Source organism: Bison bison, unplaced genomic scaffold, assembly GCF_000754665.1.
Source record: "Bison bison bison isolate TAMUID 2011002044 unplaced genomic scaffold, Bison_UMD1.0 scf7180017864469, whole genome shotgun sequence".
Lineage (NCBI taxonomy): Eukaryota > Metazoa > Chordata > Mammalia > Artiodactyla > Bovidae > Bison > Bison bison.
Window position 1 is genome coordinate 1,598,982 of NW_011495030.1, and position 20,234 is coordinate 1,619,215.

Consider the following 20,234-nt stretch of genomic DNA (forward strand, 5'->3'; position numbering starts at 1 on the left):
TGTTTCCCCATCTACTTGCCATGAAGTGATGGGACTGGATGCCATGATCTTTGTTTTCTGAATGTTGAGCTTTAAGCCAACTTTTTCACTCTCTTCTTTCAGTTTCATCAAGAGGCTCTTTAGTTCTTTTTCACTTTCTGCCATAAGGGTGGTGTCATCTGCAAATCTGAGGTTACTGATAATTTCTCCTGGCAATCTTGATTCCAGTTTGTGCTTCTTCCAGCCCAGCGTTTCTCATGATGTACTCTGCATATAAGTTAAATAAACAGGGTGACAATATACAGCCTTGATGTACTCCTTTTCCTATTTGGAACCAGTCTGTTATTCCATGTCCAGTTCTAACTGTTGCTTCCTGACCTGCATATAGGTTTCTCAAGAGGCAGGTAAGTTGGTCTGGTATTCCTATCTCTTTCAGAATTTTCCACAGTTTATTGTGCTCCACACAGTCAAAGGCTTTGGCATAGTCAATAAAGCAGGAATAGATGAATATCTTTTTATGCCATTAAGTCTTTTTCTAGGTGAGAAGAAGGCTCAAGAGGGAGAGCGTATATGTATACTTAATGGTTAATTCACACTGATGTATAGCAGAGACTAACACAACATTGTAAAGCAATTATCCTCCAATTTAAAATAAATAATAAAAAATATTTTTCTGTAACATGGTTTAAGTAACTATATAGCATTCCATCAAACAGATGTACTGTAATTTATCTAAATACTTCTCTTTTGTTGGGCTCTGTATGACTGGAAGTTAGCATGAACCAGACAGATGCTGGCAGGTTATACAAGCTTGTGCATCCTAAGTCTCTAAGACTTATCTGACTCCTTGCAGAACAATTGACCGTAGCCCACCAGACTTCCCTGTCCATGGGATTTCCCATGCAAGCATACTGGAGTGAGTTGACATTTCCTCCTTCAAGGGATCTTCCCAACCCAGGGATCAAACCGTCTGTTACAGTGGCAGGCAGATTCTTTACCACTGCGCTACCTGAGAAGCCCAGTGCTTCCTAATATTCTTCAAAAATTTCATACACTCATAAAGGTATACACATGTATTTATTAACCAACCACATTTGGTTTCTTTAAGTGCACTGGTGAAAACTGTTGAAAAGGGTAGTGTTAAAAAGTAAAAGGAGGTCTTTAGAAATGGAATATCAATTAACCAGAATCTGATGCTAATGAATGAGTAAGCCAAAATGGTTAATCCTACACATCCATGATTTAAAGTGCAGTCATGAGTTGAATTCATTGTGCCATCCTTACTAGCTAATAGACATGACAAAGCAATTGTATTTAACTTTTTATTGACCAAGGAATAAGTGAGCAGGGGGCATTTTAATGATGGCTTTCCAATTCTGCAGAAGCTTTAAAACTGACACAAACAAAAAGCTGGCAGACAGGGTAGGGTCAAGGATTATAAATATATTTCACCTCACCATCAGAATGCCATCTTTGTTTCTTAGCTTCACTCCAAGCCCTGAATAATGATGCCACAGTAGCAGGAAGGTGGGGGCAAGAGCCATGGAGTGGGACTCCACTAGCCATCTCTGACTGAGATAGTTTTCTCTTCCAGTTCTAACAAGAACCCTCACAGGTTAACAGGAATACTCTCCTCTGGTTTATATACCAAGTGAGAGGGAATATTCCTTTTGCTTTTGGTAAATTCATAAAGTAGAAGAGTGAACCCTCAAGGCTCAGGGAGGGAGGGAAGTCAGATGCTAAAACCTAAGTCCTTGACTCCCAGGAGCAACCCTATAAACACACACACACACACACACACACACACACACACACACTTTCTCTCTCTCTCTCTCTCTCTCTGATCAACTTAGTGAAGGAACTGATCTGGAGGACTAAGGATAATGATCACCTTTCTCACAGAGAGCTAAAACCCCAGACAAATTCTGCTAGAGGTAAAAATATCTTATCTCTGGAGTTCTTAATTTTTAAAAATTGGTTTCTAACATCATACTAAAGTTGAAAACAATCGAAATATCTGCTGCTTCTTGGTGTAGCTACATTAGTATTGGAATGGACTGTAGTAATATCTAACACTAACAGCATGTACCATATACAAATTGCTGCTCTAAGCACTTTTTCATAACTCATTTTTATATTCTGGATCAATGTCTCAATAGATTTGTGTCTTTCTCAAATTTTAATTTCTTGAATACAAAATCCAACTGAAAGATTCAAGAAATTGTTAGGAATTAATGTAAGATTTCAAGTGTTCTTTGTGATATGTCATGATAGGAAGCCTAGTGCTAAATGGGCCTTCATTTCTTTGGAGAATATTAACAGGGAAAACAATATTAAATTACTCCAGAAGGAATTTATCCTCAATTTCAAATCTAGAGGGAGAATAAGCATTCTCCCTCACACCTAGTTACTTCCTATAGAAAAGAAAGTTGGTAATTGTCAGCACTGTTCTAAATCTGTTGATATCAGCTTCATAAATTATAAAATAAGTGAGTTTTTTGGTATTAGGAACTGAGAGTGACATTTCATCTCATTATCTCCACAAGCTGGGATGCTGAACTCTCCCATAAGCTTGTTGGTTTTAAGTTCAATTATTTTTAAGTTCAAAAACAAACTCATAGGAAAAAAAATCAGATTTGTGGTTACCAAATCTGATTTTGGTAATCTCAGAGGCAGAGGGTGGGGAGAGGGGAAAATTAGATGAAGGTGATCAAAAGGTATAAACTTCTGGTTGTAAGAATAATAAGTACTAGGGATGTAACATAAAACTTGATAAATATAAGTAAAACTGCTGTGTGTTACATATGAAAGTTTTTAACAGAAATCCTGAGTTCTCATCACAAGGAAAAATATTTTTGTTCTTTTAAATTTTATATTTATATGAGATGATGGATGTTCACTAAACTTATTGTGATAATCATTTCATGATGTATATAGGTCAATCATTATGCTGTACACCTTAAGCTTAGTGCTATATGTTAATTATATCTTAATAAAACTGGAAAGAAAAAAAAGGAATTAACACTGAACAATTGGCATAATTTAACTGTCTTTTAAAATCTATTTAAAAAGTTACATGTGAAATACATGAATACATTCTACTCTTAAAAATTAGAATACAGATAAAATTGTGTGCATTTGACATTTTTTTCTTCAATCTTGTTGCTGCACTCCTTATCTTCCAGAGTTAACTACTCTTACACTTGTTCAGTGTGTAATGTCTTTTAAGGCTGTTTCAATATTTACGTGCATTTTATCTACAGAAAATATGTAATCATATTTTGAGTGTGAAGCATTATGTAAATGCACTATTGTATAAACGATGTATTACATGCATACATGTATAATAATTACATGCATAATGTATTAACATAAAAATATGGTATGAATAGTTATGCAATTTCTTTTTTTGTTCAAAAATATATTTTTGTGATGTATCCATGTTGACAGATATATTGATAAGTCTGGCTCCCTTTTACCTGCTATAGAGTTTTTGTATGAAAATATCACACTTTATCTACTACTCTAGGAGATCAGCCCTAGGTGTTCTTTGGAAGGAATGATGCTAAAGCTGAAACTCCAGTACTTTGGCCACCTCATGCGAAGAGTTGACTCATTGGAAAAGACTCTGATGCTGGGAGGGATTGGGGGCAGGAAGAAAAGGGGACAACAGAGGATGAGATGGCTGGATGGCATCACCGACTCGATGGACATGAGTTTGAGTGAACTCCAGGAGTTGGTGATGGACAGGGAGGCCTGGCGTGCTGCAATTCATGGGGTCGCAAAGAGTTGGACATGACTGAGTGACTAAACTGAACTAAATGATGTGACAAGTAGATTGCTTCCAATTTTTCATTTTTACAAACACTACTCAGGGAATATTCTCAGACTTGTCTTTATGTATATGTACTAACATTTCTCTAGGATAGGTATCAAGAATTATAACTGCTAGATCATGTACCACAGTCATTACTTTCCTTCAGTTTCTTGAAATTGTTGCCTATGGTCAATTTCTTAGTAACTGTGATTATTTGAAAATTATGTCTAAAAACAAAATTTCTCTCTTCCACCCACCCCCCTTTCCAGCATTGGTTTTGACTCAATGATTTCTCTCTCCCCCTCCCCTACCTATACACACACAGACCCCTCTCTTCTATATAATGCCCTTTTTTTCTCCCACCAGGTCCAGGTTCTATGGGGCCTGAAACTTATATAAGTTTTTAAGCCCTCTCTGAAAAAAAAAAAAAAGTATTACAAATACAAAATGAGAAGAGTGATTATTACTTCAGAATGAAAAAATAAATCACAGCCTCAGCACCACTGACCATTGACAGTTTGGGTAAGGTAAAGTTGTTTGCTGGCGGAAAAGGAGGCAGCTGTCCTGTGTATTGCAGGAGAGTCAGCAGCATTGTCAGCCTCTACTCACTAGATGCCAGTAACACCACCCCAGTTTTGATAACCAAAAAGTTCTCCAGACTTTGACAAATGTCTCCTAAAGGATAAAAGTGCCCCCAGTTGAGAGCCACTGCTCTAACCCACTTCTTTAGAGAATAGAAAAAGAAGAAAGATTTTTTCATTCAACTCCGCTTATGAGTCTAACCTTGTCTAAATCCCCTAATTTCTAAGGAAATTAAAGATAATTCTCTGTCAGTCTTACTCATGAACATATTTGCACACATGTAGCAGTGTTTAAAAAAGTAAATATGTCATTATCTAAATGAGCTTATTACAGAATTTGAGGGTGATTAACTATTGTCAAATCAAATCAGTTAATATGATTCTTCATATTAAAAGATTGCAGGAGAGAGACTGAAGCAGGAAAAATAATTATTTTCAACACACATCGATGGTTAAAGTTTCTAGGAAACTATGAGTAGAAAAAAACTTCATTTAACCAATAAAAGGCAATACCAGAAACCTTCAGCTAATTCATATTCAATGATGAAATGTTTAGAAATATCTTCAAGTTCTGGAAAGATGATACTATCACTACTTCTTTTGAGCACTATATTGGATGTCTTAGCCTGTCAGATAAGTTATGAAAATAAAGCAAATAGAGTTGAAAAGGAAAAACAAAATTGGCCTTTTAAAGAGATCTGACAAAATAGCAAACAAAAATTGTGGTAGGCAGAGCAATGGCTCCCCAAAGATGCCCACATCCTAATCCCTGGAGTTTGTGAATATAATACCTCCCGTGGTAAAAGGGAATTTGCAGACGTGATTGCAGATCTTGAAATGGGGTGATTATATTGAACCATCCAGGTAGGCCCAATATAATCACAAAGGTCCTTATAAGAGGAGGGAGGCAGAGGAGAAATGATAATGAAAGCAGATGTTAGAGTGATGACACAGCTGGAAGGGGGCCGTGACATCTTGGGTATCTAATTCTGCTGTTTGTTGACATCTGATTTGTGCTTCTAGTGAATGTTTCACTAAATGTTTTGTGCTTTTGTATTGTGAGCCCTTCCATGTGGTTAATATGTAGGAAACTTGTACAGCCTGGGTTGAGTGTGTGGCCTTCCAAAGAGTCTTTATATTTGTTTCTACCAGGTGCCCCAACTGGCCAGTGACATATTTTTAAGTTAAACTTTTAGTGCATGGATATCTAGACCATGAAATTTTGATAAGCCAAAGAGAATCCTTATATCCTTCATGAATCAACATATGTATTTGTACTAAACTAAATGCCTTTATTGAGAATTTATTTAGTTCAGCAATATTTGTTGAATATGATAGGCAGAGTGGGTACATAACTAAATATGCAACCATCTTGAGGAGATGGATATAAAAGCAAGAATTTAGGTTTAGCATGATAAATCTTGTGAGGGGTATGAATACAGGTAAGCAGCACAGAAGAACCATTTACAAAGGCTGGAGTAGGAAGAGCAAAGTGGAAGGCATTGCCCACATGCTGATTAAAATGAACCTTGAATTGCAAATAATAAAAAAAAAAGACAAAAAATGACAAGAGCATATGGTTGCTTTATCCTTAAGATGGCACTATAAACTCACAATTCCTTTGTAGAGAAAGGCTATATAAAAACAACTGTGATTTATCCAAAAATCTCAGTCAACCCTTATAAACTAGAAATGCTTTTGTGTGTCAGATACTAAGGACTCATATGTATCACCTTCATTTAAATTAATCTTTACAGCACCCTTACGAAGTAGAGATGAGTATTTTGCTGCCCCGTTTTGCAGACTAGGAATAGGAGTCAGAGATGGTAGAAGTGACTTGCTTTCAGTCACAAATCCTATAAGTGGCAAAGCCAGGATTTAAACTGAGACAGCCTGAATCTGGAAACCGTGCACTTAATCATTGTATTTCATCTCTTTATAGTAATCCACGTGTTGAAAATACCATAATATTAGAATGGTCAGTTACAAAAATTCTCCCCACTCCCCTGTTCTGGTTAAATCACACTGGAGAACACGTTCCTTGCGTGAAAAGTCAAAGAGCCCATGCCTTAGCCCCCAGAGTGACAGAAGACATCCAGACACCAGAACACTGTTAGTGTTGGTTCTCTCTGCTCTGCCCAGACTGAAGCTGGAGGCTTGGCTTGCCCTCCCTCTCAAATGCCCTTCCTAAGCACTCCCTGGGAATATGGTTTCTCCAATTTGGCGCTCTGCTTATGGTAACAGGTTTAGATCTCTATTTTCCTTGCTGACATGTGAGGACTTTTGTGATCTCCATGCTTAGTATAATACCTGGAGCATAGATTTCTTAATAAATCTTTGTTAAACATTTTCTTTTTCTTCATTTAACCAGACCTTGCATCAGAGCCCTATTTTCCTTAGACTGTCCTTTGCTCCCTTCTAAATAATTTCCAATATAAACAGCAAATTATAGGAGAAAAGGCAATCTGTGTGAAAAAGTAGTTTCCATCTGAAGCACTTGTGTGTTTAGGTGAGAACTGGAATAAATGCTAACACTGGGTTTAACTGGTTAAGCAGTAATTATTAGCTAATATACCTTTCTCAGGGGCATTTCTAAACCTGAGAAAACTATACTGTGCTTACAATACTTTGCAAATTTTCATCCAGGTGAAATATAGTTAAAATAAAGGCCAAGGGCAACCTGGAAAAGGAAGAGTGGCATCCAATCAGTGAAATATGCAAAGGGGGCATAAGTGAGAGAGGATAAGTAAATCCGCTCACCTTCCATCTCCTCTCTTCTCTTTTATGAACTTCAAGTTGTTTTTCAGCAACAAAAGGTAATAATTACTTCCTTTCTTTCTGCCCTAAGTCAATAATTAGCCCCGAACCCCTACCCCATCTACTTCCCACCCCTACTGTTAGGGAAGCACCCTGATTGAAACCGGCCCCCCTGGCCAGGCACCATAGTAACTATTTGCATGAGTTGTTTTATGACAGGAGGTCCTGGTAAGGAACAGGGGACTAATAAGCCTCCACCAACCAGAAGAGTTCGGGAAAGGTCAAAAGGAGATACCACCTGTCTGACCACCTCCCAGAATCCTTCTCTCTGGCATCCATCTTGGCTGAACAAGGCATGCACCACCAGGAAGGACTCTGAGTCAGAATGATTGGCTAAAGACAACCTGGAAACTAATCCCATCACCATAAAACCCGAGACTGCAAGCCATGTGACAGAGCTGTTCTCCTGGATTCCCTTACCCTACTGCTCTCCACCCGGGTGCCCTTTCCCAATAAAATCTCTTGCTTTGTCAGCAGATGTGTCTCCTTGGACAATTCATTTCCGAGTGTTAGACAAGAGCCCAGTTTCGGGCCCTGGAAGGGGTCCCCTTTCCTGCAACACTACCACCATCAGCCACCCAGCCCCCCACCTTTCCAAAGCTTTTGTCCCAAGTAGTATTTCTGGTTTGGCAATTTCCAGCTGCTGCTAAGTCGCTTCAGTCGTGTCCGTGTCTGACTCTTAGCGACCCCATGGACTGTAGCCTACCAGGTTCCTCCGTCCATGGGATTTTCCAGGCAAAAGTACTGGAGTGGGGTGCCAGGCAACTTCCAGGGTAGCCAATAAATCCTCCTGCCTGTGGGAAACTTGGAACCTTAGGTATTGGGAATGGAGTTGGTAGGGGAGCTGGGAGGTTCAGGAGGCAGTCTTGTGAGGATTAGAACACAGGTTTGGCAGTGTTGAAAGAAAATTCAACCAAGTCGACTGTAATGATATACGGGCTTTACTGAACAATTCATGAATTGGGCAGCATCCCAACTAGTGAGCAGAGAAGAGTTCCAAGGATTTTTACAAAATGGAAGGCTTTTATAGACAGGAGGGGAAAGGGAAAAGGAGAGAGTGGATTACTTCATCTTCCTTTTAGGGATGAGAAGGGCCTATGTGGCTGATTACCTCACTGCTGCTGACCAGAAAATTCCAGACTGATCTGTTAAGACTGCAATCCTAGGGGAGATTATAACTGCAGTTAGGTTAGCTATTAAGTCTTGGTCGGCTGATGTGGGACTTAGTACAAGTAACTACATTTTGGGCCTGTCATTTCTTTTTTAAAGAACAGTGAAACCAAGGTTCAAAGCCAAGCCCTACACTATTGCTGAACGTGAACACATTTATTTTCCTACGTACAAAATGTAACAACCATCACTAGCTCTACCTTACGGATTGTTATAGGTTTAAATGAGCAAATTCATGTAAAGCTCTTTGAACAATGTCTGATAATAATAAATATTCGATACATATTAGCAATGATTATTACCACATGTGCATGGGCAGTTGCTCAGTTGTGTCTGACTTTTTGCAACGCCATGGACTGTAGTCTGCCAGGCTCCTCTGTCCACGGAATTTCCCAGGCAAGAAAATTGGAGTGGGTTGCCATTTCCTTCTCCAGGGGATCTTCCCGACCCAGAAATCAAACCCTCATCTCCTGTGTCTCCTGTGCTAGCAGGCAGATTTTTTTACCACCGCTTCACCTGGGAAGCTGATTATTACCATGGGTTTATGTAGTCTGTAAGCAGAGTCTGGTGAATGACTTCATTCATTTATGGAATCATTGTCTTCACAGAGTTTACATTCTAATAAGATACAATTTTGGAGAAAATTGAGATCGCTTATGTGAAACGAAACACTTTTTAAAAATTAATTATGGTATCTATGCTTGCAGTGCTTATGCCACTAACAAAAAGGATTAAGAAGCATTTAATTGTAGCAGAGTAGAGATTCAAATTAGAATCAGCAGTTATACAGTGAAGATATTCATTCAAAAAAATATATTGGGACTTCCCTGGCAGTCTGGTGGTTAAGACTTTGTGCTGATCCCTCATCAGGGAACCACCCACGTGTTACTCAGCCAAAGAATAAAAATAGAAATTTAAAAACAGAGAGAAAAATATGTTGAAGAAGGTTAATTGCTAGTGAGAGATTTTCAAATTATTTTTTATTAGGTAATTATAATTTCATAATAGCTGTTTGGATAAACATGTCTATATAATTTTCTAAACATGTAAATAAAAGATAGTCATTTACTACATCTGTTTGAATTCATATAACTCAAAACATTACCAAAACATTTATTTTAAAAATCAGTAAAATTGTTTAACACACTAGAAAAATTTAGGGGTGTGTGCATAAACATTTTCAAGCTTGCTTTACAAAAAAAAAGAGTGCAATTTCTATCCAAGTGTTCAGAATGACTTTCAAAAATGGAAAAAAGAAGGTAGCACTGCTTTGTAATACAGCATTAATTAATACTTATCCTGGAACACTGATGAAAGATCCTTTGTTATACATATGGTAAACATATTTAAAAATTAACACTCCATTTCTATGAATAAAACATAGAAAAAAGACTTTATTTTCTTAGAATAACTTGTTACCATGAAAAACTGCATTCATTCTGCAGATATTACTGGCATCACACATTATTACTTTAAAAATATTTATGACACTTGAACTTCAAAAGGAAACCCACAAGACCTATTCTCCTCCCGGTACATTCACTGAATGCAGATTTAAGTGAGCACATCTCATTTGATTGTGCCCTTTATTTGTATACTTTAAAATGACGACAATATAGTACATTTGTATTTTTAACTGGTTAAGATGTATGATCTAGGTAAAACCAGCAGCCTGTACTTCTAGTAACAGTTGTCATACGCAAAAAGAAAAAAAAAAAAACAAAGCCCTGAGTCGGTATTTTTTGCAAAAGTAATGAAAAAGAGTGCTCTGAAGTCATTTTATAACTTATGAAATGGTTAAGACTGTCCAGTATTATTTTGTTTTCATTTTGATTGAAGAGAGGTATGGCTTTTGTTTAGTTAATCCGATTCAGATCATTGCTTAATACTCAATTTCATTTAAGTCCTCAGAATATCCTGATGATTGCTGACTTTTATCTTCCATTTCTGTCAGGAAAGACAAATAGACAATAATAGTTTTCTCTATTTTTAATGTAGAAAATACTGAATTTGCATTCTTATGATTTGAAACTATTGCAAATTCTCTTTTCAGTCAAACTTAAATAATTTGGAAAACTATTGTTACCTGCACAGGATCCTGCTTGAAATTTAATATCATCAACGGCAATATCACTTCTTACTGACATTCCCCGAATGGCTTCAATAATTATCTGAAAAATAATGAAATATGAATTTAGAAATAGAGTCATTCTGCTAAAACAATGCTTGTCAGAGGCAGATCTAGGCTGTGTGGGTTTGGAAGCTTAGATTGTTCTCAGGGGCCCACTTTCAGGAAAAGAATACAAAATCACCAATTCAAATTTAGGTACAAAAGGGAATACTTATTTAGAATGTAAAGAAATTCACAACAAATTACTGGAGCCTTGGAAATTCAAGTTCCTTTCTTCGGAGACCTCTTTAGGCAACTTCCCAGGAATGTCCACCAAGAAATGCCTCTAGGTGGTGACCTGTTTTCCCTGGCTACCTAGAATATTCAACTCCTGTCACTCACAGGCCCTGTGAAAGTAAAGGGCCCAGAAGCTTAAGCTTCCATAGTCTCTCCCTAAATCTACCTTTATACTAGTTCTAGGTGGGAGAATTAAAACAACAGATGAGACCCAAGTATGAACAGCACTGTATAATAGTTAAATTTACCAAAAAGACAATGGTTCACTGATCATGTTAAATACTATAACATCCAAGACACAGCCCAAGAAAAAGAGGAAACCAGTTTCATGACTTTAGATCCTAGAAGAAAATAACTGATCAAATATTCAGGTTCTAGGGAAAATATATTATCAGCTCTAAAACCACTCTAATAATAGCTAATAAACCATGGAATACTCCAGGGAGGCTTGTGGGTAATGAAAATTATCCAGAAGACACACTTGCTCTACTAATTTTATCAGCAAATTACTCCCCATTGGACTAGTTCATGATTTAAATTAAATAAACAATATAAAGTGGATAATTAATAAGCATATGAAACTATCTTGAATTTAATGACTCAAAGAAGCTTTAACAACAGAAACATGACAAGATAACATTAATAGAAGTTCTAAAGATATAACCCTAAACAAGAATTCAAATAAATGGTAAGAAGAGGAAAAAGTGTCCTAATACATCTAGATAGAAGTATATATGAATGTAGTTAATAAGTGTTTTGGTTTTCTGGACAGCAATGAAATCTGTTTTTTGACCAACCTCCAACTCTGCAATGGAAGTACAACAGAGAAACCACCTGATGGAATTATATTCTGAATAGTCTGTGATTGGGCCAAAACCTTGATTTCATACAACTCTCTCCTTTGAATTTCCTAAATATTTGAGTGATAACCATTTTATAGCATTATGATTTCCCCTTTGTATTATTCCCCTATTTCTATTTGTAAAAATCCTATTAAATAATTGTGGTTATTTTAGAATTAGATAAAAATGTAACTTTCTCTTTCAGTTTAAATGTATTTTATTTTCAAATGGTTACTAAGTCATTGTGCATGCATGCTAAGTTGCTTCAGTCATGTCTGACTCTGTGCAACCCTATGGACTGTAGCCTGCCAGGCTCCTCTGTCCATTGGATTCTCCAGGCAAGAATACTGGAGTGTGTTGCATGCCTTCTCCAGGGAATCTTCCCAACCCAGGAATCAAACCGGCATCTCTATGGCGGGGTTCTTTACCACTAGTGCCACCTGGGAAGCTCAAGCCATTAGGACATAAATACTTACAGTTTTGACTCAACTAACTTGATAAAGGGAACATTAGCTATCTTTTGGTCCTGGGGTACCAGGAAAAAATTATTGAGATTAAGGGCACCATGAGCAAGAAAATCTGAAGACCTGGTCTTAGTTCAGTACCCAGCACATAATAATTCCTACTAAATGTCAGGCAGTATAATGAACAATATGAATGACAGAAATATTTCACTGAGCTGAGAATTTGTCTAACACTCTCTTTCAATGTCATCAAAGGATAAGAAATCAGGAGGAAAACACCTGAGAGCAGAGGAGGAAAGGTAAGCAAGGAATTCAAAGGAAATAAAATCATTCTGTGTTTTTAATCAACAGTGAGTCAGGTTCTGCTTAGCACTTTAATAAATCCTTTAGGAAAGGGCATGATTACAATTTTGCTACTTCATACATTTTTTTCTACAAAGAAAATCTGACGACTGGAATATCATCCAGAGGCCACCCACATACTTCTCCTATATTGGGGGTCTACAGCCTCCAAGCGGCAGACTAGTACCTCCTGTTATTTTTTTTAAATTCATTTAATTGGAGGCTCATTACCTCCTGTCATTTTTTTTTTAATTGGAGGCTCATTACTTTACAATATTGTAGTGGTTTTTGCCATACATTGACATGAATCAGCCGTAGGTGTACATGTGTTCCCCATCCTGAACCTCCCTCCCACCTCCCTCCCCACTCCATCCCTCAGGGTCATCCCAGTGCACCAGCCCTGAGCACCCTGTCTCATGCATTGAACCTGGACTGGCGGTCTGTTTCACATATGATAATATACATGTTTCAATGCTGGCAGATCAGTGGTGGCATTAGATTAGAAATAAAGTGCACAATAAATGTGCTTGAATCATCCCAAAATTATCCCCTGCCCCACTATCTGTGAAAAAAAATTTCTTCCATAAAACTGGTCCCTGGTATCAAAAAGGTTGGGGACTGCTGCCCTACAGGATAAATCACAAATGGCAGCAGTACCACAGTATTCTAAAAATCAGTACCTGCCCACTCTCTGGTGATGTACAGATTGACTTGACTTCTCTAGTTCTCTGCATTTTCCTGATCGCCTGGCTCATAGCCCACTATTCATTCGACATACCCACTTTGGATGTCTCATAAGATCAAAAACTGTGTGTGTTAAAAACAAAAGTAACTGTTAATTTGCCTCCTGCATAAGCTGCCCTCCTTCTTCCAGGTCTGCTCCACCTAAGATCTTCCTCATCTCGATAAACAGCAACTCCATTCTAGCAGTTGCTCAGGTCAAAACTTTGGAGTCATCCTGGCTCCTCTCTTTCTCTCAAACCCCACTTTCCACAAGGAAGGAAGTCCTGTGGGCTTTCTGACAACATCTCACCTCTGCTGCACAGCCCCGCCCACCACTTCTGTTCCTTGGTCCATTGCAGTAGCTCTCAAAGTCTCCTCACCCACCAGCCCCACCACCATAGTCTATGTAGTAAGTAGCTCCAGGCAGTAGCTAGAATGATCATTTAAAAGTATAAATCAGAACATATTACCTTAAAAGCCTCTAATGGTTTCTTATTGCTCTTGAAATAAATTTCAAACTGTACCATGTCATCCAAGGCCTTTTATGAGTATTTCCTGATACTTCTTTGACCTCATTACCTGATCAGCTCGACTTATTCTTTTTCATAGCACTTACTATCACTTGATGTTACATTATATATTTTTGTTTCACATTTTCTACCTCTCCCCCTCCAACTAGAATGCAAACTTAAAAAGTGTAAAAACTGTATGCTATGTTCATTGCAGTATCCTCAGCACTTAAAAAGAGTAAATGGTCAATAAACACTGAAAAGAGATATTTTGGCCTGAGCTCCTATAGTAGCTCACTCTGATAACTGATATAGCTATTGAGAATAACAGGTCTACCATGGTTATAAAGACCAGAATGATTTGGGAAAGAATACATTTTTAGAAACAATTATCTTTTTTATAGTTTGGTACTTTAAAGTTTATAAAACCCTTTCACAAACATAATCTCATTTGACTGTCACTTTAGTGATGTCAGCATGGCAGGTATTATTACCCCATTTTGAAAATGTATTAACAGGCTCCCCTGGTGGCTCAGATGGTAAAGAATCTGCCTGCAATGCAAGAGACCAGGGTTTAATCCCTGGGATGGGAAGATACCCTGGAGAAGGGAATGCCTACCACTCCAGTATTCTTGCCTGGAGAATTCCATGGAGAGAGGAGCCTGGCAGGCTGCAGTCCAAGGGGTTGCAAAGAGTTGGACATGAATGAGCAACTAACACAAACAGTCTCAGGGAGACTGATGTTTCTCCAAGATCACCCAGTGCTTGTGACGTCCAGGGCAATGAGTATATCTTGGGACTTCTATGGCAGGAGGGAGTGTAAAACAGGGACTTAGGGATGCAAACAATGGAACCAGTTTAGACTGAGTTCTCACTCTGCCACTTACCAGCTGGACATTTAGTTTTCCCCATCTTTAAAGAAGAGCTACAAGATCAACTGGAAGAACTTCTGCACAGCTCTTAGCGCTGTGAGTACTTAGCACAGAGAAGATGACCATTTGCACATGGGTGTCTCTGTGTTTTATTAGACACTAGGATGTTTGGGAAAAACTAGTTCATCCTGGTCTCCAGATAGTCATTTGGGATTCTTGAGGGAATCACAAAACCAAGAAGAATATTTCTTATGGCAGATTATCTGTTCCATTCTAAGCCTAAAGGAATGATCTGGAATCTTTTTTCCCAATTGGGAGCCAAAAATCTCTCAGGTCATTCTTTACCCTTTGAGCTTAAATATTCCAAGATGCCACCCCAGGTGCCTCACTACTTTGTGCTCAAAAAAATTTCAGACAACAAGTCACCTGGCAAGTCTAGTATATGCAAGGACCTATACCCAGGGCTCAGATGCTGTGAGGTCACCTGTTCCACAGATCTCAAATCCTAGAGCTCTTGTGCATCAGCACCATTTGGGGGTTTTAGAAAACATCAAGGCTCAGGCTCTGCCTGAGAGACTCAGATTTGTTCCATCTGTGACACAGATTCTCCATCTTTAGAATGCTCCAGAATCACCACAATTCTTGTTAAGACAGATTGCAGGGCCCTAAGCCCCAGAGTTTCTAGTTCAGTAGTTCCAAGGCAGGGCCTGGGAGTGTGCATTGCAGGTGAGTTTCATTTTAGATGAATATACATTTCAGGTGTTGCTGCTGGTGTCAGGACCACACCTTGAGAACCTTTGAATAGTGTGAGTGCTCTGATAACCTAAAAAAATTAATCCATCAACCCTGAATGATGATCAGTGGTATAAGGAAGTTTATGAGTGATCCATTTTCTTTCTGTAAGCAGATATTAAATCACTATCAAAATTATTCCTGGGGCTATATGTTTTCCTTTACTAAATGTTTAGATAGTTTTATCCACACCAAGATAACGGGCCATCCTTGAATAATGGTGCATCTTCCATCTGTCATTTGTTCTTAGCAACAGCAACCTAGATGGCCATTCCTATTTAGATCTGTAGAAAATCAATTTTGGTTAAGGTGTGGCATAAAATAATGTCTTTATTTTGGATACTTCTTCCTAGGAAGACTTGCTTAAACCAAGCAGGCGGAGGTTAACATTAAGGGGTGCTCTGGTCCAGAACCAAGGATGAGGAGGAAGTAGGGCTTTTAGCTGAAGGTCACTCCTGGAATTCTATACAGCAATTTCAGGAATAGTCAAGGGTCTAATGTTATCTGCCCAGAACTTTCTGGAGCTTTGATTTATGGTAGGCAGGTAAAGGCTTCCTTGCTAGTTCAGCGGTAAAGAATCTGTCTGCCAATGCAGGAGACACGGGTTCCATTCCTGAGTTGGGAAGATCCCCTGGAGAATGAATGGCAACCCACTCCAGATTCTTGTCTGGAAAATCCCTTGGACAGAGGAACCTGGCAGGCTACAGGCCATGGGGGTCACAAAAGAGTCAAACATGACTTAGTGACTAAAGAAAAACAATAGGCAGGTAAAGTCATAGGCTTTTAGGAGGCTGCTGCTGATTTCTAGGCGAATTGGCTGCTTGATCTCACCCACTGGGATTGAAAAGGCTCCTTCTTATTGCTGCTCAGATTCCATTATAATTGGGATCCTGCAGGAAGGAAGTCTTCTACTGCCTGTGAGCAGACTCAAGGGAGGCCCAGGACATAGGATTAAGATTCAGTTTCTTCTGCATCAGTGCAGACAGAGGCTTAAAAATTTACTCTGGATCATGTACTCTGTTAAACAGAAGCTTACAACAGCAGCCCTTGCATATGGCTAATGATGAGTGAAAGATGCAGCTGCAACAACTAATTAGGTAATACCAGGTTTAGAAAAAAGAGAAGCTCTGTTTTAGAGGTTTTCAGGACACAGAATATAACTGACACTCAAAATGTACCAAGATGAAAATAGCTACAGTTTCACTATTGAATTACAAAAATTACTCTATGTATAAATATCCAAAAGCTTTCTCTTTCTAATTTCCCTTTCATTGCTTAGGTTCAATCAATATAGACTAATTATGTTTGCTCTTAAACAAGTACTGCCTCTATCTTTGACCCTGAAAAAGAACAAAACATTCTTGATGGTAGCAAGAAAAAGAAAGAGCATCAGAAGCGTATAGGAACATTTCCCATCCTTTGATTCTTGTCTCTCTTGGCTTACCTGGTGCTGCCTCTCACAGCTATATTCAATCAGTGCCCGTAGCCAGGAGATGCTCTGTTCACCTCTTCTTCTCCACAAGAGAGACTCTTCACTGTCGCCTTCCTTTTTCAAATAAACATTCAGGAGGCCAGTACCTGCTCCATACATGTGGTAGAAAAAGGTCAAGCAGTGTTTCCCAGTGACTCCTCGTAGAGGCCTGGACAAGAGTCGTGCTTTTTGTCCATATACCAAGTGGGAAGCCTCGATGTACATGTAGTAGCCTTGAGAGCAATGCAACATCAGGTATTGTTAAAAAGGACACACCATATTCTCTTCTAACATACATATATATGCAGATTATTTTCCATTATAGATTATTACAATATATTAAATACTGTTTCCTGTGTTATACAGTAAATCCCTGTTGCTTATCTATTCTATGTATAGCAGTTTGTTAACCCCATACTCCGAATTTATTCTGCCCCTCATTTCTCTTCTGAGTACTGTCTTGGAGACAAATTAGAGTCGATGAATGACTTGACTACAGTACTGATAAAGGAGCTCATAATTTTGGAGAATGTGTATAATCCAAGAAAGATTAAATATGCTACAAGGTTTTGACCATCAAAATAAGTGTTTTCATGTAATACTTTATAATTCAGTTTAATATACAGGAGGTAATTAATATACTAGTATTGTGCCACTGAGGTGGTAATTAACATGAGAATTTATCCTACTAATCCATGGACACTATTTTGAGCTTCCATCATTGGTTTAGGGGAATGGTCACCAGATGAGGTTCAAGTCTTGGTTCTAATAGTTATTGTCTGTGTGACTGTGATCTAATGGATTATCCAGTCTGAACCTATTTGTTGTTGTTCAGTTGCTAGGTTGTATCTGACTCTTTGCAACCCCATGAACTGCAGCATTCCAGGCTTCCCTGTTCTTCACTATCTCCCTGAGTTTAAAAATAACTCTGTGCTACAGAGTTGTGAGAATTAAATAATACGTGTGACATATGTCCACATGTAATATGTATTCAAATATGTTTTCCGCCCTGCTTTCCTGAGATTTTTCTGTGACACTTCTTGAAAATATAATTGTACAATATTTCAGTTCAGTTCAGTTGCTCTTTGCAACCCATGGGCTGTAGCACATCAGGCTTCCCTGTCCTTCACCAACTCCCAGAGCTTGCTCAAACTCATGTCTATCAAGTAGGTGATGCCATTCAACCACCTCATCCTCTGTCATCTCCTTCTCCTCCTGCCTTCAATCTTTCTCAGGATCAGGGTCTTTTCCAATGAGTCAGTTCTTTGCATCAAGTGGCCAAAGAATTGGAGCTTCAGCTTCAACATCAGTCCTTCCAATGAATATTCAGGATTGACTGGTTGGATCTCCTTGCAGTCCAAGGGACTCTCAAGAGTCTTCTCCAACACTATAGTTCAAAACCATCAATTCTTCGGCACTCAGCTTTCTTTACAGTCCAACTCTCATATCCATACATGACTACTGGAAAAACCAGAGCTTTGACTAAACGGACCTTTGTTGGCAAAGTAATGTCTGTGCTTTTCAATATGTTGTCTAGGTTTGTCATAGCTTTTCTTCCAAGGAGTAAGCATCTTTTAATTTCATGGCTGCAGTCACCATCTGCAGTGATTTTGGAGCCCCCCAAAATAAAGTCTGACACTGTTTCCACTGTTTCCCCATCTATTTGCCATGAAGTGATGGGATCATATGCTATGATCTTCGTTTTCTGAATGTTGAGCTTTAAGCCAACTTTTTCACTCTCCTCTTTCCCTTTCATCAAGAGGCTTTTTAGTTCCTCTTCACTTTCTGCCATAAGTGTGGTGTCACATGCGTATCTGAGGTTATTGATATTTCTCCCAGCAATCTTGATTCCAGACTGTGCTTCATCTAGCCTGGCATTTTGCATGATGTCCTCTGCATATAAGTTAAATTAGCAGGGTGACAATATATACCCTTGACGTACTCCTTTCCCGATTTGGAACCAGTCTATTGTTCCATGTCCAGTTTTAACTGTTGCTTCTTGACCTGCATACAGATTTCTCAGGAGGCAGGTAAGGTGGTCTGGTAGTCCCATCTCTTTCAGAATTTTCCACAGTTTACTGTGATCCACACAGTCTACAACATTTAATATAATTATTTGTGACATTTAACATATTTATATCTTGTACTTCATACATCATACACTATGTACTGTATGTTAATTATATAACACTTTACATTTCCATTTTCCTTTCCTAATTTTAGGTTTTTTTTTTTTTTTTTAATTTGCTTGTTTTAGGCAGAAGCAGGATTAATCTGCATGTAAATAATGCAGTGGTGTGTTGGAACCTGTTTCCACTGGCTCCAACAGTCAATTATGTGACTTTTGTTGTTAGGTCCAAATGGCTTCACTCTGGTAGTTTGAAATGGTCTACAATGGAAGTATTCATACTACAGAAATGGGACATAACTACAAGTCAGGCCCCCACCATAAAAAATAGAGGTGGTTGGTGTTAAATAATTACCATGGAGCCACTAAAATAAGCAATATAATAATAGCAATTTCCAGAATAATACACCCATAATATAATTCTATGTATCTGTGGCTCATTTTTTAAAGAAGCCGTGAACTCTATATAAGTAGTTCTTAACCCTTCCTCATTTGATGAAAAGCTTATATCTTTTCAATGTGAAAAAATATGCACAAGTTTTTATATCCAATTGCATCATATTCTTTGGCAATATTGATTTTTTTACATACATGATGTAAAAATTTTTACATAGTGTTATCCCTCTATTATTTCACACAGAAATTAATGGCTGCACTGAGGGAAAAAGACTTCCCAAATACTGCACACAAATGAAATGGCTTCTAGAGCGTCTTTAAAGTTTCAAGTCTAGTCAGTGAAGTCTATTCATTTCTCAAAAGGCAATGCTTGGGACACCCCAACCAGAATTGATCAGAGGCTCCATCCTTGCTCCTTCAAGGCATTCCTCCTTTTCCTTTCCCTCATTTCCACAGATCTGAGAATCCAACGGGCCATTATAAGGGTGGGAGAAAAAGTCCTGCCCCATTTGGTCTCATCAAATCTTGCGCGCCGTGCAAGCCCTCCCTCAGCGTTTCACTCAGTAAAGTTACCACCCTGCAAAATTGGGCGATCAGTCACGGGCTTTGTCAACCAGTCATCCGCATGATCTACTGTAAACTTCTGGGATGCTGTCGTGTGTCTGCTGTGCTCACCAACGACATCCTCATTACTGAAACCAAGGGTCAGTCTTCAGTTCTTGTCGTCCTTGTCATTAGTAGCACTGGACACAGTAGATCACTCCTGCCTCCTAGAAGGACTTTCTTATTTTGGTTTGCAGGACACTGACCTCTCCTGGTTTTTCTCCCACTTCACTGGTCACTCCTTTGCTAGTTCACCCTTTCTTCTCTGACCTCTTGATCTTGGAGTGCTCCAAGACCCAGTGTTTGAATCTCTCCATTCTC

General features: G+C 38.5%; 1 protein-coding gene across 2 annotated transcripts in view; it reads right to left on the reverse strand.

Moving 5' to 3' along the window:
- Positions 1 to 9,329: 9,329 nt before the first annotated feature.
- MAMDC2 (MAM domain containing 2) overlaps positions 9,330 to 20,234 on the reverse strand; it is a 165,471-nt gene continuing 154,566 nt past the window's right edge. For both annotated transcript variants that reach the window (XR_827107.1, XM_010860638.1), the window contains exons 12-14: positions 16,760 to 17,019; positions 10,451 to 10,535; positions 9,330 to 10,311 (exon numbers count right to left, since the gene is read on the reverse strand). Coding sequence is in view for 1 of the 2 variants with exons in the window: in XM_010860638.1 (XP_010858940.1) it covers positions 10,247 to 10,311; positions 10,451 to 10,535; positions 16,760 to 17,019 (410 nt within the window). In the remaining variant the exon portion in view is untranslated. The remainder of the gene's footprint in view (positions 10,312 to 10,450; positions 10,536 to 16,759; positions 17,020 to 20,234) is intronic.